Raw genomic sequence first — 26,340 nt, forward strand, 5'->3', positions numbered from 1 at the left:
GCACCAACTCACAGGACAAGAGGGTGACGAACAGTCGTCACGGAACTTCGCCCAGAACGCACTGCCCGAAATACAGGTAACCCCGGCTGACACCGAGATGCGATTTAGGTAGGCGAGCCAAGCACGTCGCGCCCCAGAACCCAACTTTCGCGCCTTACGAGACATAACTACGCAGCCGCCATAGGGTAGGCGGACTGCCGGCCGCGGCGCGGGGAGAGGGCGTGTGGCATTTGTGCGCACGCGCCCTTGGACGCGCGGGGGCGCGGGGCGCCTGGGAACAAGAAGGAAGCAGAGGGGAAGGGGTGGAGTTGAACCTGTCTCGCGCATGCGTGCGCTGTGCGAACCATTTGGCGGGTTTTCCCTAGTTGCTCCGTTCTGTTCCAGTCATTGAGGTGCTCCGCGCCAGTTTTTAGGAAGCCGGACATTCTCCCCAGAAGAGCGAGTTAACGAGACTTCTGCTTCCTTCCTTCGGGCGTTTGGGGGCTCCTCCCACATTAAAAAGAAGTGTTTCTCCGTGACTGACGCAGGGGGCCTTCTGACCGCCTGAGGGCTTGGGCCGTTTGGTCCTCTTCCGGCTCGGTCTCCGTGCGGGTGAAAGGATCCGAGGAACCTCGTCCAGCCCATCAGTCTCCACGCCGTGGGTTCCTTGAACTCAGGTCCGAGCTCGGTGAGCCGGGCCCCCGGCCTCTCTCCTGGGTCACCATGAGCGTGTCCGCCCAGCGCCTGGTGGAGGAGTTGCAGATCTTCGACGTAGAATGCGAGGCGGCTCTGACCGAGAAATGTGAGTCCCTCGCCCCCGACCCCAGCCGAGGTCCACACTCCTGCTCTGTGTACCCAGTCGCCTAGAACCCAAAAGGGAACGCTTCCAAGTTTCTCCCCTCCACTAGATCAGACCTCTTAGTGTTTGGGAGATGAAGAATTAAACAGAGTTTTGAGATTTGGGATGTAGGGACTTTGAAATGTTTGCAGTGTACTGCTTGGATCCAACTCAAGAATAAGAATATGTAAATCAGCGCAGTTTCAGAAAGGTGGAATTGGGACGTGCCAGGTTCAAACGAGGCCCGGTGGCGCGAGTCGTGAAATTCTTTAAGCCCCATAACGATAAGAGATGTAGGGGTTGTGAAATGTAATTTTATATTTCTGGCTCTTCCCTTTCCAGCCTACACTTTAAACTTGCTGATCCGTCACTTCTCATCAAAGCTGTTGGTGGTCTGTGCAAATATGAACCCTTGAGGTGGATTCCCAAAATTGAATTTTAGCATTGACAAAAGCTTTGGGGAGCTTGTCAGCTGTTTACAGAGGGAGAAAACGACAAGGAGACCGCTGGTCTGTGAACCCCAGTCTCCTTCCTCAGGTCCAGTGCTCCCTCTTACTGGTCGGGCTGTGGGGCAGGAGATGTTTGAAGCAGTGTCTTGGGAGATGTAGAAGTCTCAGTTTTAGGATCAGGATGAACGTGCACCTGCCTTAACCATTCGTCAACACTTTGAACTTCTCTTTGAATGTATAAAACCAGAACGCAAACATGTTAATTTATCTTGAGATACCAAAATACTCCAAGTTCTTATGACCAGTGCATTCTTTTCCAAAATGCTGTTGCTTGCGTCTCACAGAACTACTTTGGCAGAGGTGTTGGACTTCTAGGCTTTGTATTCATAATCACTAGCCTCAGTGGGACTTCAACTTTGCCACCTTCTCCTTTAACATCCTTCTGTCCCACTCAAAGCTGATGAACTTCTTGTCTCACCAAGAAGGTAGAAAACTTCCATAAGAAATAATTAGAAAACTTTCACCATTACTTCTTCCCACCTACCTCTCCTGCCGTCCTATTACAATGAATAAATTCTCCATATTCCTAGCAAAATCCAAACCCTCCACTTGAGTCCTAAATCCCATTCCTTCTCGAACCTTCTTAAGAACATCACTCCAGTAATTCTAACCTCTTACAAATTTTCTATGTTCCTTGCTATAAGAGTTTTTCTCCTAATGGCATAGAAATGTGGTTCTTGCTCGATTTTAAAATACTCTATTGTGAGCACCTGGGTGGCTCAGTATGTTAAGCGTCTACCTTTGGCTCAGGTCTCGATCCCGGGGTCCTGGAATTGAGCCTCCCGTCGGGCTCCCTGCTCACTGGGGAGCCTGCTTCTCCCTCTCCCTCTGCCTGCCGCTCCCCTTGCTTGTGCTCTCACTCTCTCTCTCTGTCAAATAAATAAATAAAATCTTTAAAAATAAATTAATTAATTAAAATAAAGTACTCCATTGAACCCACTCCCTGTTCCAGTTTCTTTTCTCCCCAGTACAGCAAACCTCTTCAAGAAGGTTGTCTATATTTGCTGTCTTCAAATTTTTCCTCCTTAATCCCATTTCAGTAAGCTTTTTCATCCCCAGTGTTTCACTGAAATCGCTCCTCTCAAGGTCACCAGTGACCTTAACCTAGCTAAACTGTGGTGAATTTTCAGTCCTCATCTGGAATTAGCAACATTTGGCACCGTTTGTCATGTCCTCTGTGAAACATGTTTTTCTCTTGGCTTCTTAGACACTACACCTCGTTCTCTTATCTTGCTTGTCACCACTTCTCAGGCTCGTCCTGAGTCCCAAATGCACACACTTCCTTAGGGATCTCACCCCGTCTCCCAGCTTTTCATCCCCTGTGTTGCTGATGATTCTGAGGTGTGTATCTTAGGCTGGACGACTTGCTAAACTGCAAGCTGGTCTGTCCACCTGCTAGTTGGATATGTAATTGGCACCTCGAGCTCTATGTGTCTAGAAACTAAGCTCCTGTGTGTCCTCCCTCTCCTCACAGTACTTCCTCCTGCCTCTTCCCCACCCTTCTAGGTGCTCAGGCTGAAAACATCATCATCCTTGACTCCTTTTTTTCTTCCCATCAGCAAATCCCACTGGCTTTACCCTCAGGATGCTTCCTATCTGAGGTCCCACCACTTCTTCCCCCTCCATCGCCACCACCTTGATCCAGGCCACCGGCATCTCTCACTTGCGCTTTGCCATGGTTCTCTTAATTGGTCCCCCCGATTCTGCCCTTGCCCCCTTCATTCAGTGCTTAATGCAACATCCAGAGTGATCCTGTTCAGTGGAGGCTGGATCATGTTACTGTTCTGTCCAAACCCTCTAGTGATTTTCTAAGTTGCTATGAGTACTAACCAGGGTAATTATAGTGGCCAACAGCCTGTACCCCCTTTACCCTTGAACTCCTCTTCTGTCTCCTTCCTCACTGTGTTCTAGCTGTAGTGGCTTTGCTGATCTTGCTTCAGCTTCAGGATCTTTGCTTGAAAGCTCTTTCCCTAAATACTGGACAACTCACTTCCCTGTCTTCCACCTTCTCAGTGAAGCCTTCCCTAATCACTGTATTGAAAATTACCAACCCCCTGATCCCTTCCCCACCTTTATTTTTCTTTTCTTCTTTTAATCTTTTTTTTTTAAAGATGTTATTTATTTGAGAGGGAGAAAGAGACAGAGAGCAAGAACAGGGAGAGGGAGGGATGCCTGGGTGGCTCAGTCGGATAATCATCTGCCTTAGGCTCTGGTCATGATCCCGCAGTCCCAGGGTTGACCCCTCATTGGGCTTCCTGCTCAGTGGGGAGTCTGCTTCTCCCTCTGACCCTCCCCCATCTCTTGCTCTCTCTCTCAAATAAATAAGTAAAGTCTTCAAAAAAAAAAAGGGGGGGCGCCTGGGTGGCACGGCGGTTAAGCGTCTGCCTTCGGCTCAGGGCGTGATCCTGGCGTTACGGGATCGAGCCCCACATCAGGCTCCTCCGCTGTGAGCCTGCTTCTTCCTCTCCCACTCCCCCTGCTTGTGTTCCCTCTCTCGCTGGCTGTCTCTATCTCTGTCGAATGAATAAATAAATAAAATCTTTAAAAAAAAAAAAAAAAGTACAAGGAGAGGGAGAAGTAGACTTCCCGCTGAACAGGGAGCCTGACCTGGGGCTCAATCCCAGGACCCTGGGATCATGACCTAGCTGAAGGCAGACACTCACCGGACTGAGCCACCCAGGCGCCCCCAGCTTTATTTTTCTACACAGCACATTTAACCATCTAACCTACCACAGATTTTCCTTACTTGTTTTCTGTCTTCAGTAGTAAGCTTCGTGGAGACAAGGATTCTTCTCTGTGTTGTTCACTGCTATATTCTCATGCCTGGAGCAGCGCCTGGCACTTGTGGGTGCTGAATAAATATGGACTGAAGAAATCAAAGATTGTTTTCACCTTTCGCAGGGAAAGCTGCAAGAGATGAACTGAGTTCTTACCTGTCCCCTTTTCCTTCCTGCAGTGGTGGAGCTGTGCATTCTGTATGGACAGAACGAGGAGGGTATGGTAGCTGAGCTCATAGCCTTCTGCACCAGAACAGGGAAAGTTTGCCTCACCTCAGAGACCCTGAACTCTTTTGAGCACGAGGTAAGAACAAAATGTAAGGAAACTAATAATGAAATTCTCCATTTCTGCTCTTAATGGGAGGCGTTGTGATGTAGTGTGAGAAGAGTGTGGGCTTTCGAAACAGATCCGGACTCTGGTCCCAATGTGCACTTGGGCAGACTACGTAACATCTGTCCCTGAGCCTCCGTCTCCTCTTCTGTTAGTGGTTCTGACAACCCACATTTTTGTTATGGTTATTATAAGAATTAAATGAGAGTGGATTTAAATCACCCAAGACTGTGTATGTCGGGTGGTAGGGCTTCAACAGATCTTTGGTGGTGGCGTTAGATTTAAGTGTTTGCGGACAAACGGTCACAGGACAACTCTTTGTTTTTAGCCTGTCATGCATAGTCTGAATTCTTACTTGGAGGAATTTTATATAGTAGATTATATTTTGAATGCCTGTTATTACCTCATGGCTGTGGAAAACACCTCCTCTGTTACTTGACTGGAATAATGTGTTCATTATCTTTTACTCCTCAGTGTCTGAGCAAAAAATTGTCCAGAGCGCCCAGGGATGGTGGGCACGCGGGAACTAGAGACATTGTTTCCATCCAAGAGCTGTATCCTTTCCTGCTGCAGGTTTTTGTATAAAGCCAGCAGCTGTATTTTGTAATTGTGTAATTTAAAAACAAATAATGCAAGTATCTACTCTTCAGATCTCTTATTTAATCAACCCTTGCCTTAGATTTTGGGTGGAAGTCTTTTTCTTGAGCACTGTTTTTAGAATCCAAGTGGAGGAAGAAGAAGAGAGCCTCTTGAACTCTTACACCACACCCTCTAAGGTGAGTCTATGTTTGGACATGGCTTTCTAGGAGTAGTGGTTTTTTTCTTAATTCTAAAAACATTGTCACAACATTTGAAGTTCTGAGGGAGAAAATCAGCCCCCATACAATTCCTACTATGTTTCCACTTACACGTCTTCCTTTCCCATCACAGACATAGCTGTGTTTACATAATGGCGGTCCTTGTAACCATATAGCTATCCTGCTTTTTTCAGTTAGCATAAATAGCATAAAATGTTCGTAAGTATGGTTTCTCCATAATAACTCTTCGTAAAAGTTGCAGAGTGTGGTATCAGGTGGAGGTACTATAATTAAATGATCCAGTCCCAGCCTGAGAGGTAGGGTAGGGTAGTGGAATAGCATTGCCCTCAAAGCCTGAGTCAAAAGACCCAGGTGGCCCTAGGTGAGTTGTTTCATCCCTCTGAGCTGCAGTTTCCTAATCTCTAAAATCCCGATGCATTCGTTCATTTAATGAGCAGCTGCTGTGTGCCAGGCACTGTACTGGACGCTGGGTGAACAGTGGTGAAGGAAACAGGCACAGTGGGGCTCTGCCCTCAAGAAGCTCGAAATAAATTTGTAGGAATCCATAAACGTGGAGTAAGCCTTCATTTTTCAAAGTCCGGTCACACTGTGAGAAAGAAGGTAAGTAGTTCAGGTGCGCCTATGGAGAGCAAGAAAGCTAAAAACACGCCCAGTGAAGTTGCTGACACAAGACAGGCACACTTAACATATTATGTGGACATGCTGCAATTTTCCTTAGCCTAAAATTGAAGAGATGTAAAATCAATGCTTGATTTTCCCCCTAGAGATGGTCCTGTCCTAGAGTCCATATCTTACTAAAAAGTGCTTCCATTTTAGGGGTTGCTCAGGCGGGGAGCCTTGGAGCCCTCCCTGAGTCTTCCTTCTCTCTCACGCCCCACACCCAACTCATCCGCCAGTCCTGTCAGCCCTCCTTCTGGAATTCCAGCCCTCTTACCTTGTGCACCGGGACCTGTCACCACCAGGTCCCCAGCACTGTCATCTCCCGAATGAGCGGGACAGCTTCCTGTCCTGGCGTCTTTCTGCTTTGTCCGCCTCTGAGCAACTCACACAGCAGCCACAGTGCGCCATGCTCCTTTCAAATGCAAGTCAGGCCCCGTTTTTCTGCTCATGGCCCTCCACTGGCTCTCCCGTCTTCCCCAGTAACGTTCAGAAGGCCTGTGTGGTCCGTCTGAGTTCACCCTGCTCCGTTGTCCACTTCCCACTCCTCCTCGCTCTGGTGGTCTTACTGTTTGGTCTTCAAACACACCAGACATGTGTCCACCTCATCTGTCCCCTGTCTGAGGGAACAAACCTGCCTGCAAGAGCAAACCCCTCCTCTTTCCCTCCTTTATTTTCTTCTCTTGCTTTTCTTTTCCCTGTGGAACTTACTACCATGAGACAGGTTATATATTCACTTTGCTTCAGTCCACCTCCCTCTGTTAGAACCGAAGCTCCTTGAGGGCAGAGACGTTGCTATGTTCTCTGCTGTTCTCCCAGAGCCTGGCACATTAATCGCTGTTGAAGGACAGACCTTCTGAACACGAACGGTTGCTTGGCTCCCTAAGTACCATCAACCAGGATTGCAGAACCTAGTGGGGCTGCCTTATGTCGATCTGATTGACAAACTCACAGCTCCGGAATTTGTGATTTGTCTGTATATCCAGAGTCGATTGTGTTTGTGGGGACTGGACTCGTGGTAATCCAGCTCTCAGTAGACTGACGCGTAGGTCAGATGCACATTTACTTGATTTCCTATGGAGGTACGTGCCCTTCCAATGACGGAAGTACCGTCCTGACGACACCCAGTCCTGCCACGGAGGTATTTAGGAGGTTCAGTTATGAATCACAGGTGGTGACCAGGGAATCAGAGTTAAGTGAGTCGGACTGAAATGAGCAAATACGATGAGCTACGTGTCTAAAGCTCAGAGGCGACGCCACATGGGTCTGGCCTAGAGAAATGGAAAGTACTCAGAACAGTACCTATCACATGGAAACTGCTCGATCTTCGTTAGGCCATACATCAGTGGCCTCCCAACAAAGTAGTCATAGGGCCAAACGTTGGCCTTTCCCACCTGAACAGTGCCACGGCGAGGTTGCCAGGCCCTTGTCGGGTCTTCGAGGCAGGTGTGCCTAGGGTATAGGTCCGAGTGTCCCGGTGGCCTTACCTGATCATTATGAAATATTTGACTTGTGCAGTTGACAGTGTTTTGTTCCATGCTCGCCGTAAATCCCCTGGAGACGTGGAGGGAATGTGTTAGCCTGTGGATTTGAAGTTCCCATGCCGCCGGCGTTATATTTCTAGTAAATAAACTGGCAACTGGGGCTATAATTTGGATTTCTGTGTGGTATGAGAATGTGCTTACCCCGGGATGTGAGAAGATGGTGTCCTCGCTCACGGTATGGCTCACTGCAAATGAATAGGCACGCAGCGTTAATAGCAGATCTCATGAGTGTGGTTAGAGTGAGCACATCCCTGAGAAGCGTAACTGGAGTTGGTCTGTTGACACCATCGGGTTTCGCTGTGAGGGCTGAGGACAAGGGCCGTGAAACTGCCCCCTCTCCCAGTGTGTCGTCCTCTTGCCATGTCCCGGGAGACGGACTGCCTCTCTTGAAATACCCCCACACAACCTTGGCCCTAGAGTTCAACAGCCCCTGTGGATTACAAGAGTTGTTTAGGAAAATAGTTTGAGAAAATACACCAAAACCGTAAAATTTTATCCATCCTTTGGCCCAGTAGTTGTCCCTAGTCAGAATCTCTCCTAAGGAAATAATCCAAATTATGGGAGAAGCTATCCGTGTGAAGATGGGCATCTCAGCGTTTTTTATGATCACTCAAAATTATAAGCATCCCATATATCCAGTGATAGAGAAGTAGTTATGGCCACTGTTGTGTCAGTTTAATCACAGCTACTAGAAAGGACAAATGTGGTGACGATGTGGGAAAATGTTCATAGTTAATATAGCGTAAAAAAAAATCAGTATATGTAATATTCAAATAAAGGTTTATATTTAAACTGAGATTGTAAATATTAGAACTTATATATTTTTTAAATTGGAAAAATATGAAAATACCGGAAAGGAGTATTAAAAAATGGTGGTTGTATAAGAGCGGTAGCATCAGGGTCTTTTTAAAACCTGATTTCCATCCTGGCTACTTGATGATGGCCTTGCGTCCGGTCTCGTGTTCAGTCCCCAGTCGTCCCCCGCAGGCAGCTGTGGTGGCATAACTTCAGCGTGCAGCCAGGAGGAGCCCACGGGCAGGGAATCCTCTGTAGACCGGCTGGCCTCCTGCTTATGGTCCCAGCAAAGAGTTTATCTCTGCTCTGCCATGGTCCGTGACCCCAGACTCTGGGGAGCAGTGGATCTCTGAGCTGTGGGCCTCACCCCCCAATCCGGGGCATACCTTTGGGTATTTGTTCATGAGCAAAAGCCAGAAAACAGGAGACCATCAATGAGGCGTTTGCTAAGTAGTCAGGCTGAGAGCTCAGCCGTGTGATCTGCCTGGAGTCATTCCCTCCCCTAATTTTGAAAACGTGCAGGGGACTTTGCCAAAATGAGTAGTAACGCGGTGCCATCCCTTCTCAGGAAAATGTGTCTGTGTGGGTCAAAACTCCCAGCTGTTGTAAAGCAAAGGGGTGGGGAAAGAAAGTGACCACGTGAACAGTTTGACAGGACAGATTGCCTGCTTGGCAGTCCTTTCTGGGAAATGTTGATACTTTTTCATGATTGCCTTCAAAAGGGGGCGGGATTCCGGTGGATTTGGTGATAGCCGCTGAAGATTTCTCTATGGGATTATGCCTGGAGGTGGGGCCTTAAGAAGGGAACCAGCCCAGCCCTACCTTGTGCCCTTCACTTGGGCACCATGCTTTTCTTCCCACGGGGTGAACCCTCAGGTAGCAACTTGAGTCTACAGTGACTAGGATCTTGTTTTCTGTTTTGTTCCTAGGGTTCTCAGAAGCGAGCTATCACCACCCCAGAAACCCCCCTAACAAAAAGGACTGTGTCTAGTCGGAGCCCCCATCAACTCCTCTCGCCGTCGAGTTTCTCTCCAAGGTACAGATCAGAGTGAATCCAGCTGCGGGACAGCAGGCCTGCCCTCCCCTTTCTGTGGTTGTCAGGGGGCTGACCCTGCAGTGACGACTCAGTGCAGGTGGCCATGTGCCTCTGCGGTGCCTGGCTCCGGAGCCTATTGCTCTCTGCCCTCCCTGCCTTCTCTTCCTGTGTGGAAATTTACCGTGTCTTCCAGTAGTTAAGGAAACTCACTTTCCACCCACTTTTCTGGGGCTCATTTCCTAGATCAGGAATTGATATCTTCTCCAGAAAACAACCTGTCTATTCAAAAGTCCAAGAGTCTCAGGAGTCTTGCCAATAGAGACAAATAGGTTTCCACCTGCCTCTCTTAGTTCTGGTGTTGTTAGGTTTCTTCTCTTCTTCTTCTTCTTTTCATCTATAGTATCTCTTTTTTTTTAAGATTTTATTTATATATTTGTCAGAGAGCATAAACAGGGGAGTGGCAGGCAGAGGGAGAGGGAGAAGCAGACTCCCCGCTGAGCAGGGAGCCCGATGTGGGGCTCGATCCCAGGACCCCGGGATCATGACCTCAGCCGAAAGCAAACGCTTAACCGACTGAGCCACGCAAGAGCCCCCACAGTATCTATTTTTTAAAAAGAAAAGTACATACCTGTGTTCATCCTGTTGTATAACCTGTTTATTGTTCCTCTCTCAGGTTACAACTAGTTTCTGAGAGTTTGCGTGTCACCGTGAGTCTACACGGACTTAACTGGCATTTTTATCCTGGCTGCCACCTCTGCACATAAATCCACAAAGATCACATGTGATTTTTTTGAAATCCGTAAATGACATGTCTCCTACTAGAGAATTCCATAGGTGAGGGCCCTGCCAAGTAGAAGAAAGGCTTGGTGCTGCCCCGTCAGGATGAGGCTAAGGACCTGTCACGTTAACCATTTAGGGAAATACGAACTGCCCGCTCTGTGGATCCCTTGTAGATGGAGCAGAGCTTAAGGTCGACCAGCTCTGTCGCTTGAGAAAAGAGGTGATAGCAGTCACTCCAGATGAGCAGTCATGGGACTCAGAAGGACAGTTTCTCTGAGGTGGTCCCCTGCTGCTTTCTGGAGTTCTCAAACTGGTTTGGGAAGCGAGCTTTCTAGACGTACAAGGGTGTCTTTGACACTTGATGGGTAGAGACGGTTCTCATCAGCTGAGCCAGCACTATGACAGCAGTTACATTCTCTAAATAAGCAGGCCCTCAAAGCTCCACTGCACTAAAGGGCCGGCCGCACCGCCGGTCCCACGGAGCGGCGCGGGGAGGAGCTCCGAGAAGTTGGCCGTGCGCTGTCTCGGCATTTTTTAATGCACGCTAATAAAGCTGACATCAGAAACTGGTTTTGTAATTTATGAAAGTAGCTTCTAAATTACTCAGGTAGAGGCAGCGCGGAGCTTGAGATCGTTAATTGAGCTCGTTTTCCGTGGCCTCTGTGGGAAGAAGGGATGATGGCACCAGTCACCGTGTGGCCCACATAAACCTGGTTCCTGCAGGCTTCCGGTGCCCACGTGCGGACTGTTAGAAAGTGGCCTCTCTGCAAACTGCGTTCGCAGCTGGGGGGTTAGAGGCCCTCGTTGGCTTCTGAGGAGCTCAGCGCTGTTCGTGTGCTTGTTTACCAGGCAGTGCATGGAAATGTGAGAACTTGGCAGCGAAGCCTTGGAGAATGGGAATGTTTGTTCACCGGCTGACTGAATTTATTACATCTCCACCTCCACACACATGGGGGGAGAGCTGATTGATTCCTCTTAACTTCATTTTATTGTGGTGTCTACCGTGAACTATGTTGTGAGGAATTGCAGACGCACAGCAGCTTAGGGCTTATCCACAGCCAGGCTCTAGTGGTATTCCAATAAGTGCTAAAAATAAGATAAGAGGGGCACCTGGGTGGCTCAGATGGTTAAGCATCAGCTTTCGGCTCAGGTCATGATCTCAGGGACCTGGATCGAGCCCCACATCGGGCTCTCTGCTCAGTGGGGAGTCTGCTTCTGCCTCTGCCCCTCCCCGGCTTGTTCTCTCCCTCTCTTTCTCTCTTTCACAAATAAATAACAAATCTTTTTAAAAATTATAAGAAAGAAAAGAAAGTGGTACTTGAAACTTGCTTTTTAATCAATCCAGAGTTTGGTTTGGTTTTGCTTTGTTTAGTTTGTAAGCCAGGAGAAAACCTTTTAAAATATGTCTCTTTCTCTAAATTTACCCTCATTCCTGAGATTCCTTGAGGGTTCAGATACGTCCAACCCCATTAAGCTGATTAGATTTATAAAATGTGAGGCCAGGTTGACGTTTCTCCAATCCCCATTTCCAAAAGGTAACCTCATTTTATTCGTCTCTCTTTTTAGATGGGCATACAGTAATGCGTATCTGTTTTGCTTCCAATCAGTGCTACTCCCTCTCAGAAATACAACTCGAGAAATAACCGAGGAGAAGTGGTTACCTCCTTTGGCTCAGCAGAGGGAGTGTCTTGGTCTGGAAGAGGAGGGGCCGGTAACATCAGCCTGAAGGTCTTGGGGGGTCCAGAGTCACTCACCGGGAGCTACAAATCAATGTTTCAGAAGCTTCCAGATATTCGAGACGGTAATTGTTTTTCTCTTTGCAATTCTGGAGAATATAAAACCACCTGGAAAGGTGTAGAGCAAGTAACAAAGCTTTAGCTAGGCTGGTAGAACAAGTTCCAAGGTTGCCTTTGAATATAGAAGTTGGTAGATGTCCTCTGGATGCCCCCAGCAATAGAGGGACATGCGGTGACACTCAGCAATTCTCCCAAGTCCCTTCGCTTCCCTAAAGAAAAAGCACATAACCATTTCCCAGTGGCAGCCATTTGAACTGTGTTAAAGAAGCCAATTAAAGTCAAAGACATTTATGGTTTCTTCCTTGTAAAGAATGGAAGACTGTGGGGTGCCAGGGTGGCTCAGTCGTTATAATCATCTGCCTTCGGCTCAGGTCATGATCCCAGGGTCCCAGGATCGAGCCCCACGTTGTGCTCCCTGCTCAGCAGGGAGCTTGCTTCTCCCTCTCTCACTCCCCCTGCTTGTGTTCCCTCTCTCGCTGTCTCTCTCTGTATATCAAATACATAAATAAAATCTTAAAAAGAAAAGAAAGAATGGAAGACTCTCCAGGTTGGACTTGACTCCCCCTAAACCTCACTGATGACCAGAATGAAGGAAGGCTGGGTTGTGGGCATCCGTGCTGAACCTCAGGGATTGTGCCACATAAAATTTCAGCCATGAGATATTGGGAAATTGGCTAGGTCCTGGGCACCCTCCTGCTTCTGTAAAATGACTGACTTCAAGATTTTACAATGCACTGTATCTTCTCCTCTTGACAAGTGAAATGTCCTAAACATAATACTTCTTCCCCTTTGGGCTTTCAGTTCTGACCTGTAAGATAGAGGAACTTGGCAGTGAACTCAAGGAACATTACAAGATTGAGGCTTTTACTCCTGTTCTGCTCCCAGCTCAAGTAAGAATTGTTCTAATAGTCCTTCCTAATTAATATTGTATTTTTAAACTGATGGTAAAAAGACATCCTTGCTTCCTTTTTTACTTCTTGTCTGTGTTCTAGTTAGAACATCTGTCTTGGTCGAATTTGACCCCATGGATCCTTCTGAAGAAAGACGTAGAGGTGCTCTCTGGTTTTGTGACCAGAGATGGTCATTTTCTTCGCACTTGGATTAGGGTCTTGCACATAAGCAAAGACTGAGTCCTTTTCCTTTTTAGTGGTGAGGCAGGTAGCCCCCTGGAGATTTCCCACGAATAGAAGTTTTCAGTGATCAGGATATGAGGATAGCAACAAGGGTAGGGTTTCCAGGAACAGTGACCCATGGTCTCTCCCCTAGTTTGGTCTCTGTCCTTCTGGATCAACTGCTGCCAGTAGTATCTTTAATTATGGTTTAATCTGGCATATGTTCCAGTGCTTTCTCTCTGAAACATTTTTTAATCTAAAGGGAAATGTGTTCTAGAAGATTCCTTAAGGCACCTCTGTCATTGTTTGCATTCAGAGAAGATTGACCAGTTGGAGAAGATATGCAAAACCATGTCATATAAGGAGGTTTGAGAGCAAGTATTGGAGGGGAGGCAGGGATGCACGGTCTTGTGGGGAAAGATTAGACTTCCTCAGTCTCCCCCCAGGAATGGGAACAGGACAGAGGAAGCCACAGAGAGAGAAATTTCAGCTTAATTTAAAGAAGAACTTCCTGTTAAGAGACAATATGGTGTGTGGTTCAGGATATGGCTCTGGAGCCAAACTTCAAACCCAGACTTGACTCACTCTTTGACCTTAACTAAATTATGTAATCTGTTGCTGATTTTTCTCTTTTGTAAAGTGGGTGCAATAATAGTATCCACCTCAGCATCGTTGTGAGAATTAAACGAGTTAATACACGTAAGCCTTTAGAACAATGCCTGGTATTCAGTAAGCTCAACAGATATGAGCTATTAATGGTTAACACTATCCAGAGATGCAGTGGGCTCCCTTGGGGTGCAGGGACCGAGCTTGCTTCACGACAGATGCCCAAGCTTAGATGACCATCCACTTAGAGGGGCTCAAGCATTGCATGGGTGGGCAGACCAGATGCCCTGAGAGTCACTGATGATACTTGTCAATATGGTGCCCCTACCAAAAAATGTTTCCCGCTTGGGATTTGCTGTTCATTCTGTTGACCCCGGAATCAGCTCCTGTCCCCAAGACTGCCATTTTTATGTTACACCTTCCGTAGGAGCCTATCACTCTGCTGGGCCAGATTGGCTGCGATACCAACGGAAAGCTGAACAGCAAGTCAGTGATTCTTGAGGGAGACCGGGAACATTCCTCAGGGGCTCAAATTCCAGTGGATTTATCTGAGCTCAAAGAATATTCTCTGTTTCCCGGACAGGTAAGATCAGATGCACGCCTGCTCTTTGCTCTGTAGCGCGTGTGGTGGGCGGTGGGCGGGTGAGCAGCGCCTCGCCGGCTGCCTCTCACTTCCACGAGGTGGGGCAGGAGCTCCGGCTCAGGAGCAGACAGCAGCGTGGGGTTCCAGCTGTCCCCGAAGGCTCTGACCTCAGCTCTGGGACCTGCTGCCCACTTCAGACTCCAGCCCCACCCCAGCAGGAGAGCACCCACATTCCTAAGCCAGAGTGTCTTCATCTCTAAAATGGGAATAATAATTCTTACCTCATAGGATTGTTACAAAAAATTAGATCATCCATATGGAGCTCAACCCCCTTAATTTGTTTCTAGAAAAATACTCCCAAGTTTATCATTATAAAATGAGATAGATGGACTTAGTACTTAATAGACTTTTATTAATAAAGTACCCCCAACATGGGGCTCAAACTCATGACCCCAAGATCGAGAGTCCCATGTTCTACCCACTGACCTGGCCAGGCACCCTAGTACTTAATACTTTTTATCTATATCAAAATAGTTGTATTGCTGATCTTGTGTTTCACTCCCGTTCTGCTTCTTGTCCTTCAGGTTGTAGTTATGGAAGGAATGAACACAACTGGTAGAAAATTTATTGCCACCAAACTCTACGAGGTATGACGGTGGCAGCCCCACCTTCCCTCCTGCTTTGTAGCAGGCACAGTACGTGTCGTCCTGTCCGTCCTGGAAACTCGGGAGAACCTATTTGTTTGCTTCTCCATCCTCTAGCTATAGAATGGGAAGCTGTCTCTGGGCCCCCTTGCAAACCATTTCTGTAAAGGGCTGTACAGTAAATACTTGAGGCTTTACAGGCCATACGGTCTCTGTCACAGTGTCTCGGCCGTTGTGGCTCAGCTTGCAGAGCAATGAGTGTGTCTGCGTGCCAGTACAGCTGGATTCGTGAAAGCAGGCAGTAGCCAGATGAGGCCCATGGGCCCTAGTTTACCTACTACCCCTGCTCTAGGCAATAGTCCTCCACAGGTTTGCAGATAACACAAGCAGAAGTAGCAGAGTCCCTGCTCTCAGGTCCTTGCCTGGGATACTGGTACTTGGGGCACCTGTGTTCTCCCACCTTTTGCTGGGTGGTCTATTATGAGCGTGGCCATAATGTTCCTCCTGTTCCCTGGGTTTCTTTGCCGCTCTCCCATATAGAAAAGCGGCAGGTACCATCAGTTCTGTGAGCTTTTAGCCCCAGGGAGCAAGACTGAGGCTGCTTTCTTCCTTCTGCATCTCAGCCCCCGTTCAGGGCCCACCCCCCCCCTTTTTTTAACCAAGAACTCAGTTTAGCTTTTCTCCTGTTTTTAAAAGGGCGTGCCACTTCCATTTTATCAGCCCACCAAAGAGGATGGAGGTAAGTTTGGGTTCAAACCTTGTTTTGCTAACAGTGAGGATGGTGGATGAGGGTCCAGGTTCCTCGGGCCCTGGGAAAGCTGAAGAAGCTGCATGGGAGCACCCCAGTGGAGGCTAGGGAGGACGAGGGGTGGGTGGCTTCATGGGCCCTTGGTGGAAGGCCAGGGTCTGAGCCCAGTGAACGTGGCCACCTGGATTCTGGCTACATGAGGCATGCCATCTGTATCTGGAAGTTACTTTGTAAGAGGCAAAATAGAAATAGTTTTAAAAAGAATTTCTTTCACTGCACTGTGGGATCCTGGAAAAGAAAAGAGACATTAGTGGAAGAGCTAGTGACCCCCAAATAGTCAGGAGTTAACAGTAATAAGCCAGCAGTAGTTCCTTTGTTTTGTGTTTTAAAGATTTATTTATTTATTTTAGACAGAGAGAGCACACACGCAGCGGGGTGGGGGGAGGCAGAAGGCACGCCTGACACGGCTCGATCTCACGACCCTGAGATCACGACCTGAGCTGAAATCCAGAGCCAGACACTTAACTGACTGAACTACCCAGGTGCCCCTGGGTTCATTTTGACGAATGCACCCTAGTCAGGCAGGGTGTCGGCATACAGGAACTTGGTATTATCTTCGCAACTTTCCTATGTTTCTAAAGTTATTCCAAAATAAAAGGTTTATTAAAAAGTTAGACAAATTTCTGGGGCACCTGGGTGGCTCAGTCAGCTAAGCGTCTGCCTTCAGCTTGGGTCAGGCTCTCGGGGTCCCCGCTCCCCGGGAGTCTGCTTCTCCCTCTCCCTCTGGCACTGCGACCCCTCTGTGCTCATACTCCCTCTCTCTCTCAAATAAATAAATAAAATCTTTTTTTAAAAAGTTAGACAAATTCCTAAGGAAGCCTAGAATTATTTGGTAACGAATCTAGATAGGAAAGGACAAAAAGTTTAACAGACTGCTTCAGAATAATTCAGAGCATTTTTGAAAGCAAAGCAGAAGACTGTGGAGGACTTGCAGTGAGATGGCCGACTCTAGGGTATTGTCAGCACCCCGCGCACAGTAATGGTGTGTGATGAGGTCGTTCTTGGAGGTAACGTAGAATCAGGAATGAAATTTAGGAGTTTATGACATTGCATATTGCATCAGAAGATCCTTGTTTCTGGCAACGAAAGGAACGTGGTGGTATTAGATCTGCTTCAGGTGGCAGAAGGAAATTGATGTGGCTGAGATGCCTGGAGCCTGAGCTGCGTGCCAGGAAGCCTCTGGAAGCAGTTGAATAAGTTATTAACATTTTTGACCAAGGTACTGAGCTGGGCACTCATGGAGACACAGAATAAGGCGTGACCCCTCCTCTGCGGGCACTTGCTTTCCTCCAGGGCTTACATCTCCTATAGGCTCCTCAGAACCAGATTTAACTTTGTCCCCTGCCCTGGCACTGCATGAAACAGACTCTTCTCCCTGAACTGTCATCTCGCTTCATGGTGTTCCTGCTCTGGTAGACGAATAACGGCCTAATCCCTGGAACAGTGGACTATGTTACTTTACATGGCAGAAGGGACTTTGCAGGTGTCCTTCAGTTAAGAATCCTGAGTTGGGGTATTGTCCTGGATTGTCCAGGTGGCCCCAGTGTAATCACGAGGATCTTTCTAAGGGGGAGGGCGGAACGATCCGCAGCAAAGGTAGAAATGGTAGGCTGCTGGCTATGAGGATGGAGGAGGGGTGATGAGCCAAGAAATGCAGGTGGCTTCTAGAAGCTGGAAAAGGCAAGGAAACATTCTGGTCTGGAGCCTCCAAAAGGAATACAGCCCTGCAAAAACCTTGATTTTAGGACTTCTGACCTCCAGAACCATCATCATAAATACGTGTTTGTTTTCGGCCACTGAGGTTTTGATAATTTGTCACAGCAGCTGTAGGAAACTAATACAACTCCATGTGAAGTCAGAGATCTCTGGGTTTTGTTGGTGTAAGCTACAGAAACTGGTTCGGACTAACTTAAGAAGAAGAATTTGTTAGGGGAAATCCACCTAGCTCACAGCGAGGACAGGGAGCTAGAAATGCAGACTTAGAAGCAGATAAGGACCTCACAACTGTAGGTGTCCAGTTAACAGGAATTCCCCAACTATCTCATCCAGTTACCTCCGGCTGGAGTAGGTCAGCTCCACCCTTTTTTCTGTTCTTGAATGATTCACCTCGAGATTCCAGAACTAGGGAGGAGAGTGTGGGTGGCTCAAACTGGTCACACGCCTGCCTCTTGGCTAGGGGACGTCATTACACCTAATTTACAGCCCCGCGGACTGCCTTGTGGAGGAGAGGGCTGGCTGTCCCAAAGGAAAGCCGATGCCGTGAGGAAAAGGGCAGTGCGAGACAGGTGGCCAAACATCACGCCTCTGTACCCCTCACATAGGAATCCCGTGCCAGGCCTCACACCCAGCCTGTCTTTCTGGACTCCTCACTGGTCCACGTCCTCCAGCCACACTGGACCACAGATACTCCCTCACGCCGAGCAACTCAAACCGTACACTCTCCAAGACCCTGCCTTGCCCTTTGCCCCCGGAAAATGCTACTCACAAGCATAAGCAAAGCGAAAGAAACCAGTCACAAAAAGATAAATAGTGTATGATTCCACTTACATGAAATACTTAGAGTAGCCAAAATCCTAGAGACAGACAATAGAATGGTGGCGGCCAGGGCCTGGGGGAGGGGGAGTTCATGTTTAATGGGGACAAGAGTTTCGGTTTGACAGGATGAAGAGAGTTCTGGGAATGGATGGTTGTGATGATTGCACAGCATTCTGGATTTATTTAATGCTGAAAATGTACACTAAAAAATGGTTATGATGATAAATTTTATTTGTGTTTTATCACAGTAAAAGAAAATAGGGGAAGGACATGAGCAAATCTCACCTTGATCAGATCTTTCCTGATTGCTCAGTGTGCTGCTAGCAGACTGCCTGTCACGCTCTAGTTATTTGCATACTTCCCTGTCTCTAGCAGCTGATGGAGTATTTGAGGATGGGGATGAGATCTTGGATTCCAAGAGTTGTACACAGAGGGAGACTCTCAATTAATTGAATCCTGTGGCATCTTCCCCTAATTGTCCTTTCTCCCACCATCCCATTGTCTTCTAATCAATACCTTATGATCCTTTCTGTCTTAGATTTTGAGCAAAACATGGTCCTGGTGGCCTGTGGGCCATATACCACATCCGACAGCATCACCTACGACCCCCTGCTCGATCTGATTGCCATCATCAACCGCGATCAGCCGGATGTCTGCATTCTGGTAGGAAGCTCTCTTGGGACAGCTTTACTGGGGGAGGCACCAATGGGAAAACGGGAGGAGACCTTAGAAAAAGGCCCAGGGGCTCCTGGGTGGCTCAGTCAGTTAAGCCTCCAGCTCTTGGTTTCAGCTCGGGTCACGATCTCATGGTCATAGGATTGAGTCCCGAGTTGGGCTCTGCTCTGAGCATGGAGTCTGCTTCAGATTCTCTCTTCCTCCCCGCTCTGCTCCTCCCCCAACTTGTCTCTCTCTAAAATAAATAAAGTCTTAAAAAAAAAAAAAAAAAGGCCCAGTGTTGTAGGAGGCAGTACACCTGGTTAGGGGGCTCTGGCGGCCTCTCTTCATCCAGGGTCACAGCCTTTGCCTGGGCTGGGCCACCACCCCAACCCCATCTGCTACCTGGAGGGACAGATGGACCCTGGGCAGAGAACACTAGGAGAGGGTGTGTGAAGGCGCTCACGGACACAGGTGGTCCTGATAGCTTTGTTTCTCTTATTTGCAGTTTGGGCCTTTCCTGGACGCTAAGCACGAACAGGTTGAGGTAAGTGACGGGCCGCGAAGGGGAAGTGCCGGAAACTCACATCGGGTTGAGCCCTCGCTCTTGTTTCCATAGTTTGGAGTTTATTTGTAACAAACCTAAATTAATCCCTGTGGCTAATCAGAAAAACATTGCAGCAGGGCATTTTTATAAAGATACTGGATTTGAAGGCTTCGTGTCCCCAGAATACAAGGCCGTAGGGAAGCCGGGGGAGGGGAGTACACGTCTGCGAGGCTGGTGTCCCCCTGTGATGCTCGGTGTCGAGGCACCAGCGCGCTCACACACATGCAGGTGTCTGTGGCCCGCGGAGCTGCCACCCTTGGCTCCAGGACCCACCTGTTGCTGTCCTTTGATGCAGAAAACACAGAAGGCCCTTCCCAGGACATCTCCGTGGCCTAGAGTCAGTGTCTCTACCCTTTGTCTCAGGATATTGTACCTTCCACAGAAAGGATTTCAGAATGCTCTGGCTTCTAGTCTTTCGCTCAGCTTACATTCTAGAGGATGAATTCCTTCCACATCCCCTTTTCCTGCCCCCAAGACTCTGCTCCTTGAGGACAGAGACCACGAACATATGTCTTTCATCATTGTGTCCTCCAGTTCCTCGCTCAACGGCTGGCCCCCAGGGTTGATCAGCAAGCTCGGCTGGTGAATAAAGGCCAGCATCTGCCCTCTGAATTGGTCTCCTTCCTTCTCTTGCAGAACTGCCTGCTCACAAGTCCATTTGAAGATATTTTCAAGCAGTGTCTGCGGACAATTATTGAAGGGACGCGCAGGTCAGAATTCAGACTGTTGGACAGAACCTTATGCTTCCCGGGGAGAAGCTAAGCTGTCAGGAAGTAACGGTAGCTCCTGCCCCTTCATCCTTTTGAACTCCAGAGATCAGATCCACCTCTTGACCCCCAAGTGCACTGACGCCGGGTTAAGAGGCATCTCTAAAACACAAAGATAAACACACTTGACAGGTTGACAGGAAGAGGCTGCGCAGACTTTCCCTCTTCCCTTGCTTGCCCTTCACTTCCTTCCTTTTCTCACTCCCTTTTGTATAAACTCTTACTCCCTGGGAATCTTCCCAGCTGATTCTGAGAAGTGTTTGATGAGTTCCCCAAGAAAATCCCTGGGGGCCCCAAACATCTCGCTGCTTGAGTGATTGTTTTGGGGTGAGCCCAAGTCCTTCCCCAGGGTCAGAGCTGCCCCAGGTTTCACGGGGCACTGCTGACGGCTGAGCAGGCTGTGGCAGAAGCTCAGGGGCGGGGGCGGGGGGGGAAGGGTCTTGGATCCTTGCCATAGACCAAGGGACAGGAACTGTGAGGAGGGATGTGCAATTCTAATTTGAGAGAAAAGGCACTATTCCAGGAAGAGTCTCGAACTACAAGTAGGAAGTTACTCAGGAAGCTGACAGCCTTACTTCCTCTCCCTCTTCCTCCAGGGCCGGGGTTTGAAAGGAATTGGTATAGGTGATGGATCTTCTCCTCTAGGGATTTGCTTGCCTGTGGCTGAGCTCATAGAAAATAAACATTCCTGAGGCTAAGCTTTTAAAAACAATCTATAACAAAGGTGGTTTTAAAAACAAGATGTATAATCTTCCACCCATTCGCCGTGAGAACTGATCCCAGAGTCGATTAGTCGTAATACTACCTTCTTGTGTCGGCAGCATGGCCAGTCTGGCAGGCCTCGGGGGCTGGGGAAAAACACCCCTAACTTACCCGGGAGTTGGGAGACTCAGCCTGAGCCTGGGTCTGCCCCTTCCCCGTTCCCTCCCTCAAATGAAGTTAATACCAGTGCCTCCCCTCCCCTCTTGCCCTTTGCTGTGACACGGGCCAGACTTAGGGAGCACCTAGTGCTCCTCAGAGATACCTTCCCCCACCTCCGCCCTGCCAGGAGCAGAGCTGGTGTCCCTGTTTGCTCGGGTCCCCTGGGGATGAGCAGGGACCGCACGGCCGTGCCCCAGAGGGCCGGGTGCTCTCAGTGCAACTTTGGGTTCTGTTTTTGGTTCCTCGCCCCATGTGGTAGTGACAGCAGTGGGACAAACAAAGAACAAACCAAGCATTGTTACTGTGGGGTGAGCGCCCAGCGCTGCCAGGCACTTTCATCAGCAGCCAGCCTGCGCCTCGGGGCAGGGGGAGCTGCCCCGCCCTCCCCCCCCAACAGTATATAAGCAGTCCCGTGCTGGGGGATTTATTTTTATTCCTGAGAGAGCAGACGGCCCGAGCACAAAGCTGATTTATCAGTAAAAGCCAGAACTCGAGGAAGCGCCCCCTCCACAGAGAGCCCCGCCGCAGAGCCTCAGAGGGAGCGGCTGTGGGGACCCTCCCACTGTGATGCACGAGGTTGTGCAATGCTCGGCATAGTTGGAATTTTCTTTCAGATCCCTCCCCCTACAGCCACTTCATAACCATGAGCAAGAGGGCTGTTTCCTCCTTAACCGTTGCTCCTCCAGCACCTTCGCTGGAACAGCAGCTCCACGTCTTTAACGGTGGCCAGCGCCACCTCTGCCCTTTGTGTCTGACCCAGACTGAGCCCATGGGGTCTGGAACGGGGTCTGGAACGCAGCTAGTCCCGGGCACATCAGCCATGGCTTTGGGTAACGATTGTGTCCTGCTCCATGTCACAGGGACTGTGGCTAATGTGCAAAGTGGCCTCAAGATCCTGGTTTTCTGTTGCACGAGTCTCAGTCCACACTCCGAGCAGGTATGACAGACAAGTGACAGATGTGACAACAGTCACCAATACCTTTATCCCATAGGAAACAGATAGGGAGCTGTACCTGCATCTGGGAGGGCCATCAATTTTAAGCAAGAGAGGGAGTTGGCAGTGAACGCTGTTGGTGGGTTTTAAACATGCCCTCAAAGTGACGCTTAGCGCCTCTGTGGTTTGTAACAGGCCCCTTTGCCAAGCACCGCTGAGGGAACGAGGAAACGGGACTTTTTTTCCTTTCCTCTTTGTGTGGCTGAGGAGGATACACAGTTGGGTCCTAGAGTTAAAGGTTTTTCTTTGCTTACATGTTGCACCCTGGAGATTCCCCTTCTGCCTCCATCAAAGGAAATCTCTTTTTACTGTTGCTGTTAAATATTCCTGTCACTCTTGCAAGACAGTCTGCTGAGAAAAACTTGGGGCTTCGTCACCCTATGCGAGAGTGAAGGGAGCGGTGGCCAGGTGCATTCTTCCTCATCCCTCGGAAGGTGTTCCTGTCCATTGTTGTAAATAAGACCAGTGTTCTGTTAGGGGGCTGCAGTTTGGCCCTGCACGCATGAAGGCAGCGTGGGTCCGGTCAGCACGGCTGATCTCCCCCTGGACGAGAGCCCCCGGTCAGGGCGGCTAATGCCGGTGCTCCACATCCGTGTGCACGGTGTGCAGAGTCAGAACTTTGGTTCCATATCTGGCTGCAAGGCTCTGATTCTTTGGTCAAAACCTTGTCTTTCTAGATTTTTCTATATCCCAATTTCTGCTCCCCCTTTCCTACCAAACAGCCCCGTCCTCTCCCCAGTGGAACACCACTCAGGGCCAGGAGAAAGCATGTCCCAGGTGACCTGAGCCTCGCCGAGGTAGATGTGTGGAAAGGAGAACAAGTTGTCTTTTGCTCAGTGTCCTCTGAGAAACAGCCCCTCTCCTCATAGAATTCAGTTCGGAAATTCCTCCCTGGATGGATGCTCTCGTTATCTCAAGCCCTGACATTTCCAGTCTGTCGTCCAGCTGTTCTAACTCAGCTGTGCTCATTTTTCTCCCTCTTCTGATCGTGTTTTGACGAAGCAGCTCTGGCTCCCACCTCGTCTTTGTCCCATCCGTGAGGGACGTGCACCGCGAGCCAGTGTACCCGCAGCCACCTTTCAGCTACTCCGACCTGTCTCGAGATGACAGAAAGGTACCGGCATCCCCGCTCTGGCCCCTGAGTGGAGGGTGGAGATGCCTTCTGGGGGCATGGATTGGGCCTGAATCTTAAGCACCTTTTTTGAATGGATGGTTGTATTTGTGATTTACTGTCCGTCAGTTTGGCCCCCCTTTCGGGGGTCTGCCCACCCCTGGGCACCCCCCCCCCACTTTCATGGGGAAGAAGGTTCTAGCTTTGGTGCACAAATGCTTGTCTCACCCCTTCTCGTTTTAGCGAGTGCAGTTCGTGTCTGAGCCCTGCAGCCTCTCCATAAACGGAGTGATCTTTGGCCTGACGTCCACGGATCTGCTGTTCCACATGGGAGCCGAGGAGATCAGTAGGTGGGAAGCAGTTCTGGTCAGCAGGCAGGACGCTGGCTTTCTGGACCCTGGGCCTTTCTTCCAGGCAGATCCTTGACCAGGAAGTCCTTAGAGCAGCCCTTTGTGCCAGACCCTTTGGCCGTTCAAGTTTCTCTGTTCCCAGAGGGAGCGACAGGATGCGTTTGTTTCTGCTCATTCTTGTCGGTAGAGTTGGAGACCCCGAAAACCATAGCCATGTGTCTTTGCGCTTCATTTCTAACCCTAGAAGTTCATCTCCTTTTCTTCGCCTCCCACACTCGTGAGCTACACGGGAGCGGGTGTCCCTGCTTGCGGAGGCTGAACTGCAGAGCTGCTCAGCAGGGCGTCGGTCTGCAGAGGATCAGACCCAGCCTGCCTGCTGATGTAGGCCCGGCAGTTCCTCCAGCGCCAGAAGGCGTGCGGAGCCATGTGTGTGTGAGGCGACATGGGTGCGTGCTTGTGGGCTGAGGTCTGAGGTGCCGGGGTCACCCTGACTACACGCTCACCGCACGCTGGGGCGCTCCTTGCACATTCTTGCACACTGCAGTTCTAGCCAACAGCCTGCCATGCCATGGTCTTGAGCACCCGGGATGCCTGCTCTCCCTTCGCAGCCCGGTGGCCTGCTCCCCTTCTCAGGTGGGAACAGACCGAGCTCTTTGGCGGCGGCGGGGGGGGGGTCTTTCGACTTCCCCAGAGGTACCCTCTCATCACTGTGTGTGGGCCATGTAGCTTCTCCCCAGTTTATCGAATCCTCAAGTTCTTCCCAAAGAGACACAGGAGCTGAGGAACGAGGCTCTGCATTCCATTTCTTGCTTCTCTTGTGTCCTCAGTGCTTCCGGAACTTCAGACAGACTCAGCCGAATCCTCAAGCACATCCTGACCCAGAGGAGGTGAGCTCGCTCGTGGGAATAACTGACCAGGACGAGTGCGCTTTGGGGTCCGGCACTCTGACAGATTTGATTGCAAGCACCTTCCTTGGGCCACTACCAGGGAACTCTCCCCTGTGATGACAAGCCTGCCTTCTGTCCCCCAAACACAGGGAGGAACAGGAGAGACAGTCTGTGACAGCTTGGAGGCCGTGTGGAAAGAGGGGGCCCCGGCTCAGCCACTGCTGTTTCTCTCCGTCTCTGTAGCTACTACCCACTCTACCCTCCCCAGGAAGACATGGCCATTGACTATGAGAGTTTCTACACGTATGCACAGCTGTCCGTCACCCCGGACGTCTTCATTATCCCATCAGAGCTGAAATACTTTGTGAAGGTAGGTTTGAAGTCTGTTCTTTCCCAGAAACGCCAGAACCTGTCTGACTTTTCCCTTCTAGACCACTGGTCCTCGCTCCTCATTCTGGGGATGATGGCCTCGTTTCTTTGGGAGAGGTGATAGAGGACTAGACAACGAATCTGTTAGTAAAACAGCCTGTGTATCCCCCTGGTGCTCAGTCAGCCAGCCTGGGAACCCCAGGGGCGGGTAGGAAGGCCCTCAAACAGTGGTTGTCATGTGGGGCCATGTCAGGATGGCCTGGGAACCTTTCACACGTGTACTTGCCTGCCCCCCTCCCCTGAATTCGGGTGTGACCTCCGGCGGGGGGGCTCAGCCGTGAGAACTTTGATGAAGCTCTTGGGTCATTCTCATCTTGGCCACCTGAGGCCCTGCCCCCCCAGGGTGGGTCCCTCACGGGGGACCCATCCAACCTGTAGCCCTCTTGCCCAACCAGAGCTAGTTCAGCCTCAGGAGGTAAAAATGTGTTCCTGTGTTGGAAAACAATAACCAGGTCAGGTTTGTCTCCGAAGTCTGGGAGCTGATTGTTACCCTGCTTTGTTGTGTTTCAGAGGCTCAAAAGGAATTCAGGGTTTTCCAGTAATAGGTTAACAGATTAGACTTGAGATGTGTTCGGTTGCCTTCCTTTCCATTTTATCAACCCCTCTCTGAGGTCTGACTGTTAGGTGATTCCAGCTTTCTCACATCGGCCCATTTCCTCTCCCCAGGACGTCCTCGGCTGTGTCTGTGTGAATCCCGGGCGCCTCACCAAAGGGCAGGTGGGGGGCACCTTTGGCCGACTGTTCCTCAGGAGGCAGCAGGCTGCGGGCGGGGAGGGGAGGCGGAGTCCATGCACTGCCGTCCAGGTGGTCAGGATCTGAGGCCTGGGTGCTTTATCGTCCCTGTCGTGCTGTGCTCGTGGACATCTGAGAGCCCAGGAGTGGCCCTCTGACAGGAGCCCAGCCGTGGAAAGGTAGAGGTGAGGGGGCAGCCAGCTGGAGAGAAGAGGCTGCAGGGCGCGGGCCCAGCGGGCAAGGCCTCATGCAGCTGGACCCTGAGCCTGACTAGAGCTGCTCTGGAAGAAAGCTATGGTTTCTTTGTGGACACGCAGAGTCATCCAGGGCCAACTGGCTGTGGATGCAGCATGCTCAGAAAAGGCAAGAAGACTGATTTTTTGACATGAATCAGACGCAGATACAACTTTTGGAGAAATAAAAGTAAATTCGGACGGTGGCTTCTGAGTTTAATTCTTCTTCCGCTCTTTCTTTTTCCCGGCAGTGAACGAAGAACATTGCCTCCTTGACCTGTGCCCAGCGAAGGCAGAGCATCTGTCACGCTGGGTTTCCATCCAGCCGCAACCCTGATCCTCCCGGGCCCCTGTGGCCTCTGTGCTGAGGAGGTGCGCTGGGCCGGGGCCACGGAGCCAGCTGCAGAGTGAGCAGCTGGCTGCGTGCCTGGCCCTCCCCGCGCAGCCCTCGCCTGCGTGCTGTGGTCCCAGCCTGACCTCTCCATCTGGAGGGGGCGGCCTCCCGGA

At 49.9% G+C, this 26,340-nt stretch overlaps 1 protein-coding gene across 4 annotated transcripts; it reads left to right on the forward strand.

The window, feature by feature from the left end:
* POLA2 (DNA polymerase alpha 2, accessory subunit) lies at nt 1-26,039 on the forward strand. Of its 4 annotated transcripts, none has more exons than XM_002916645.4 (19): nt 1-76; nt 528-781; nt 4,283-4,407; nt 4,909-4,988; nt 5,153-5,210; nt 9,178-9,284; nt 11,672-11,865; nt 12,662-12,750; nt 14,006-14,161; nt 14,746-14,808; nt 15,502-15,544; nt 18,687-18,811; nt 19,311-19,349; nt 20,046-20,119; nt 23,097-23,205; nt 23,446-23,552; nt 24,380-24,439; nt 24,683-24,809; nt 25,535-26,039. In XM_002916645.4, exons 2-19 carry the CDS (start codon nt 703-705, stop codon nt 25,685-25,687), a joined length of 1,788 nt encoding a protein of 595 aa, XP_002916691.1. In that variant the 5' UTR covers nt 1-76; nt 528-702; the 3' UTR covers nt 25,688-26,039. The 4 variants fall into 4 exon arrangements, with proteins under 4 accessions (XP_002916691.1, XP_034500909.1, XP_034500910.1 ...); XM_034645019.1 differs by having other exon boundaries at nt 26-108; nt 24,708-24,809; nt 25,535-25,670; XM_019796901.2 differs by having other exon boundaries at nt 28-108.
* The last annotated feature ends 301 nt before the right edge of the window (nt 26,040-26,340 follow it).

Source organism: Ailuropoda melanoleuca, chromosome 16 (assembly GCF_002007445.2).
Source record: "Ailuropoda melanoleuca isolate Jingjing chromosome 16, ASM200744v2, whole genome shotgun sequence".
NCBI lineage: Eukaryota > Metazoa > Chordata > Mammalia > Carnivora > Ursidae > Ailuropoda > Ailuropoda melanoleuca.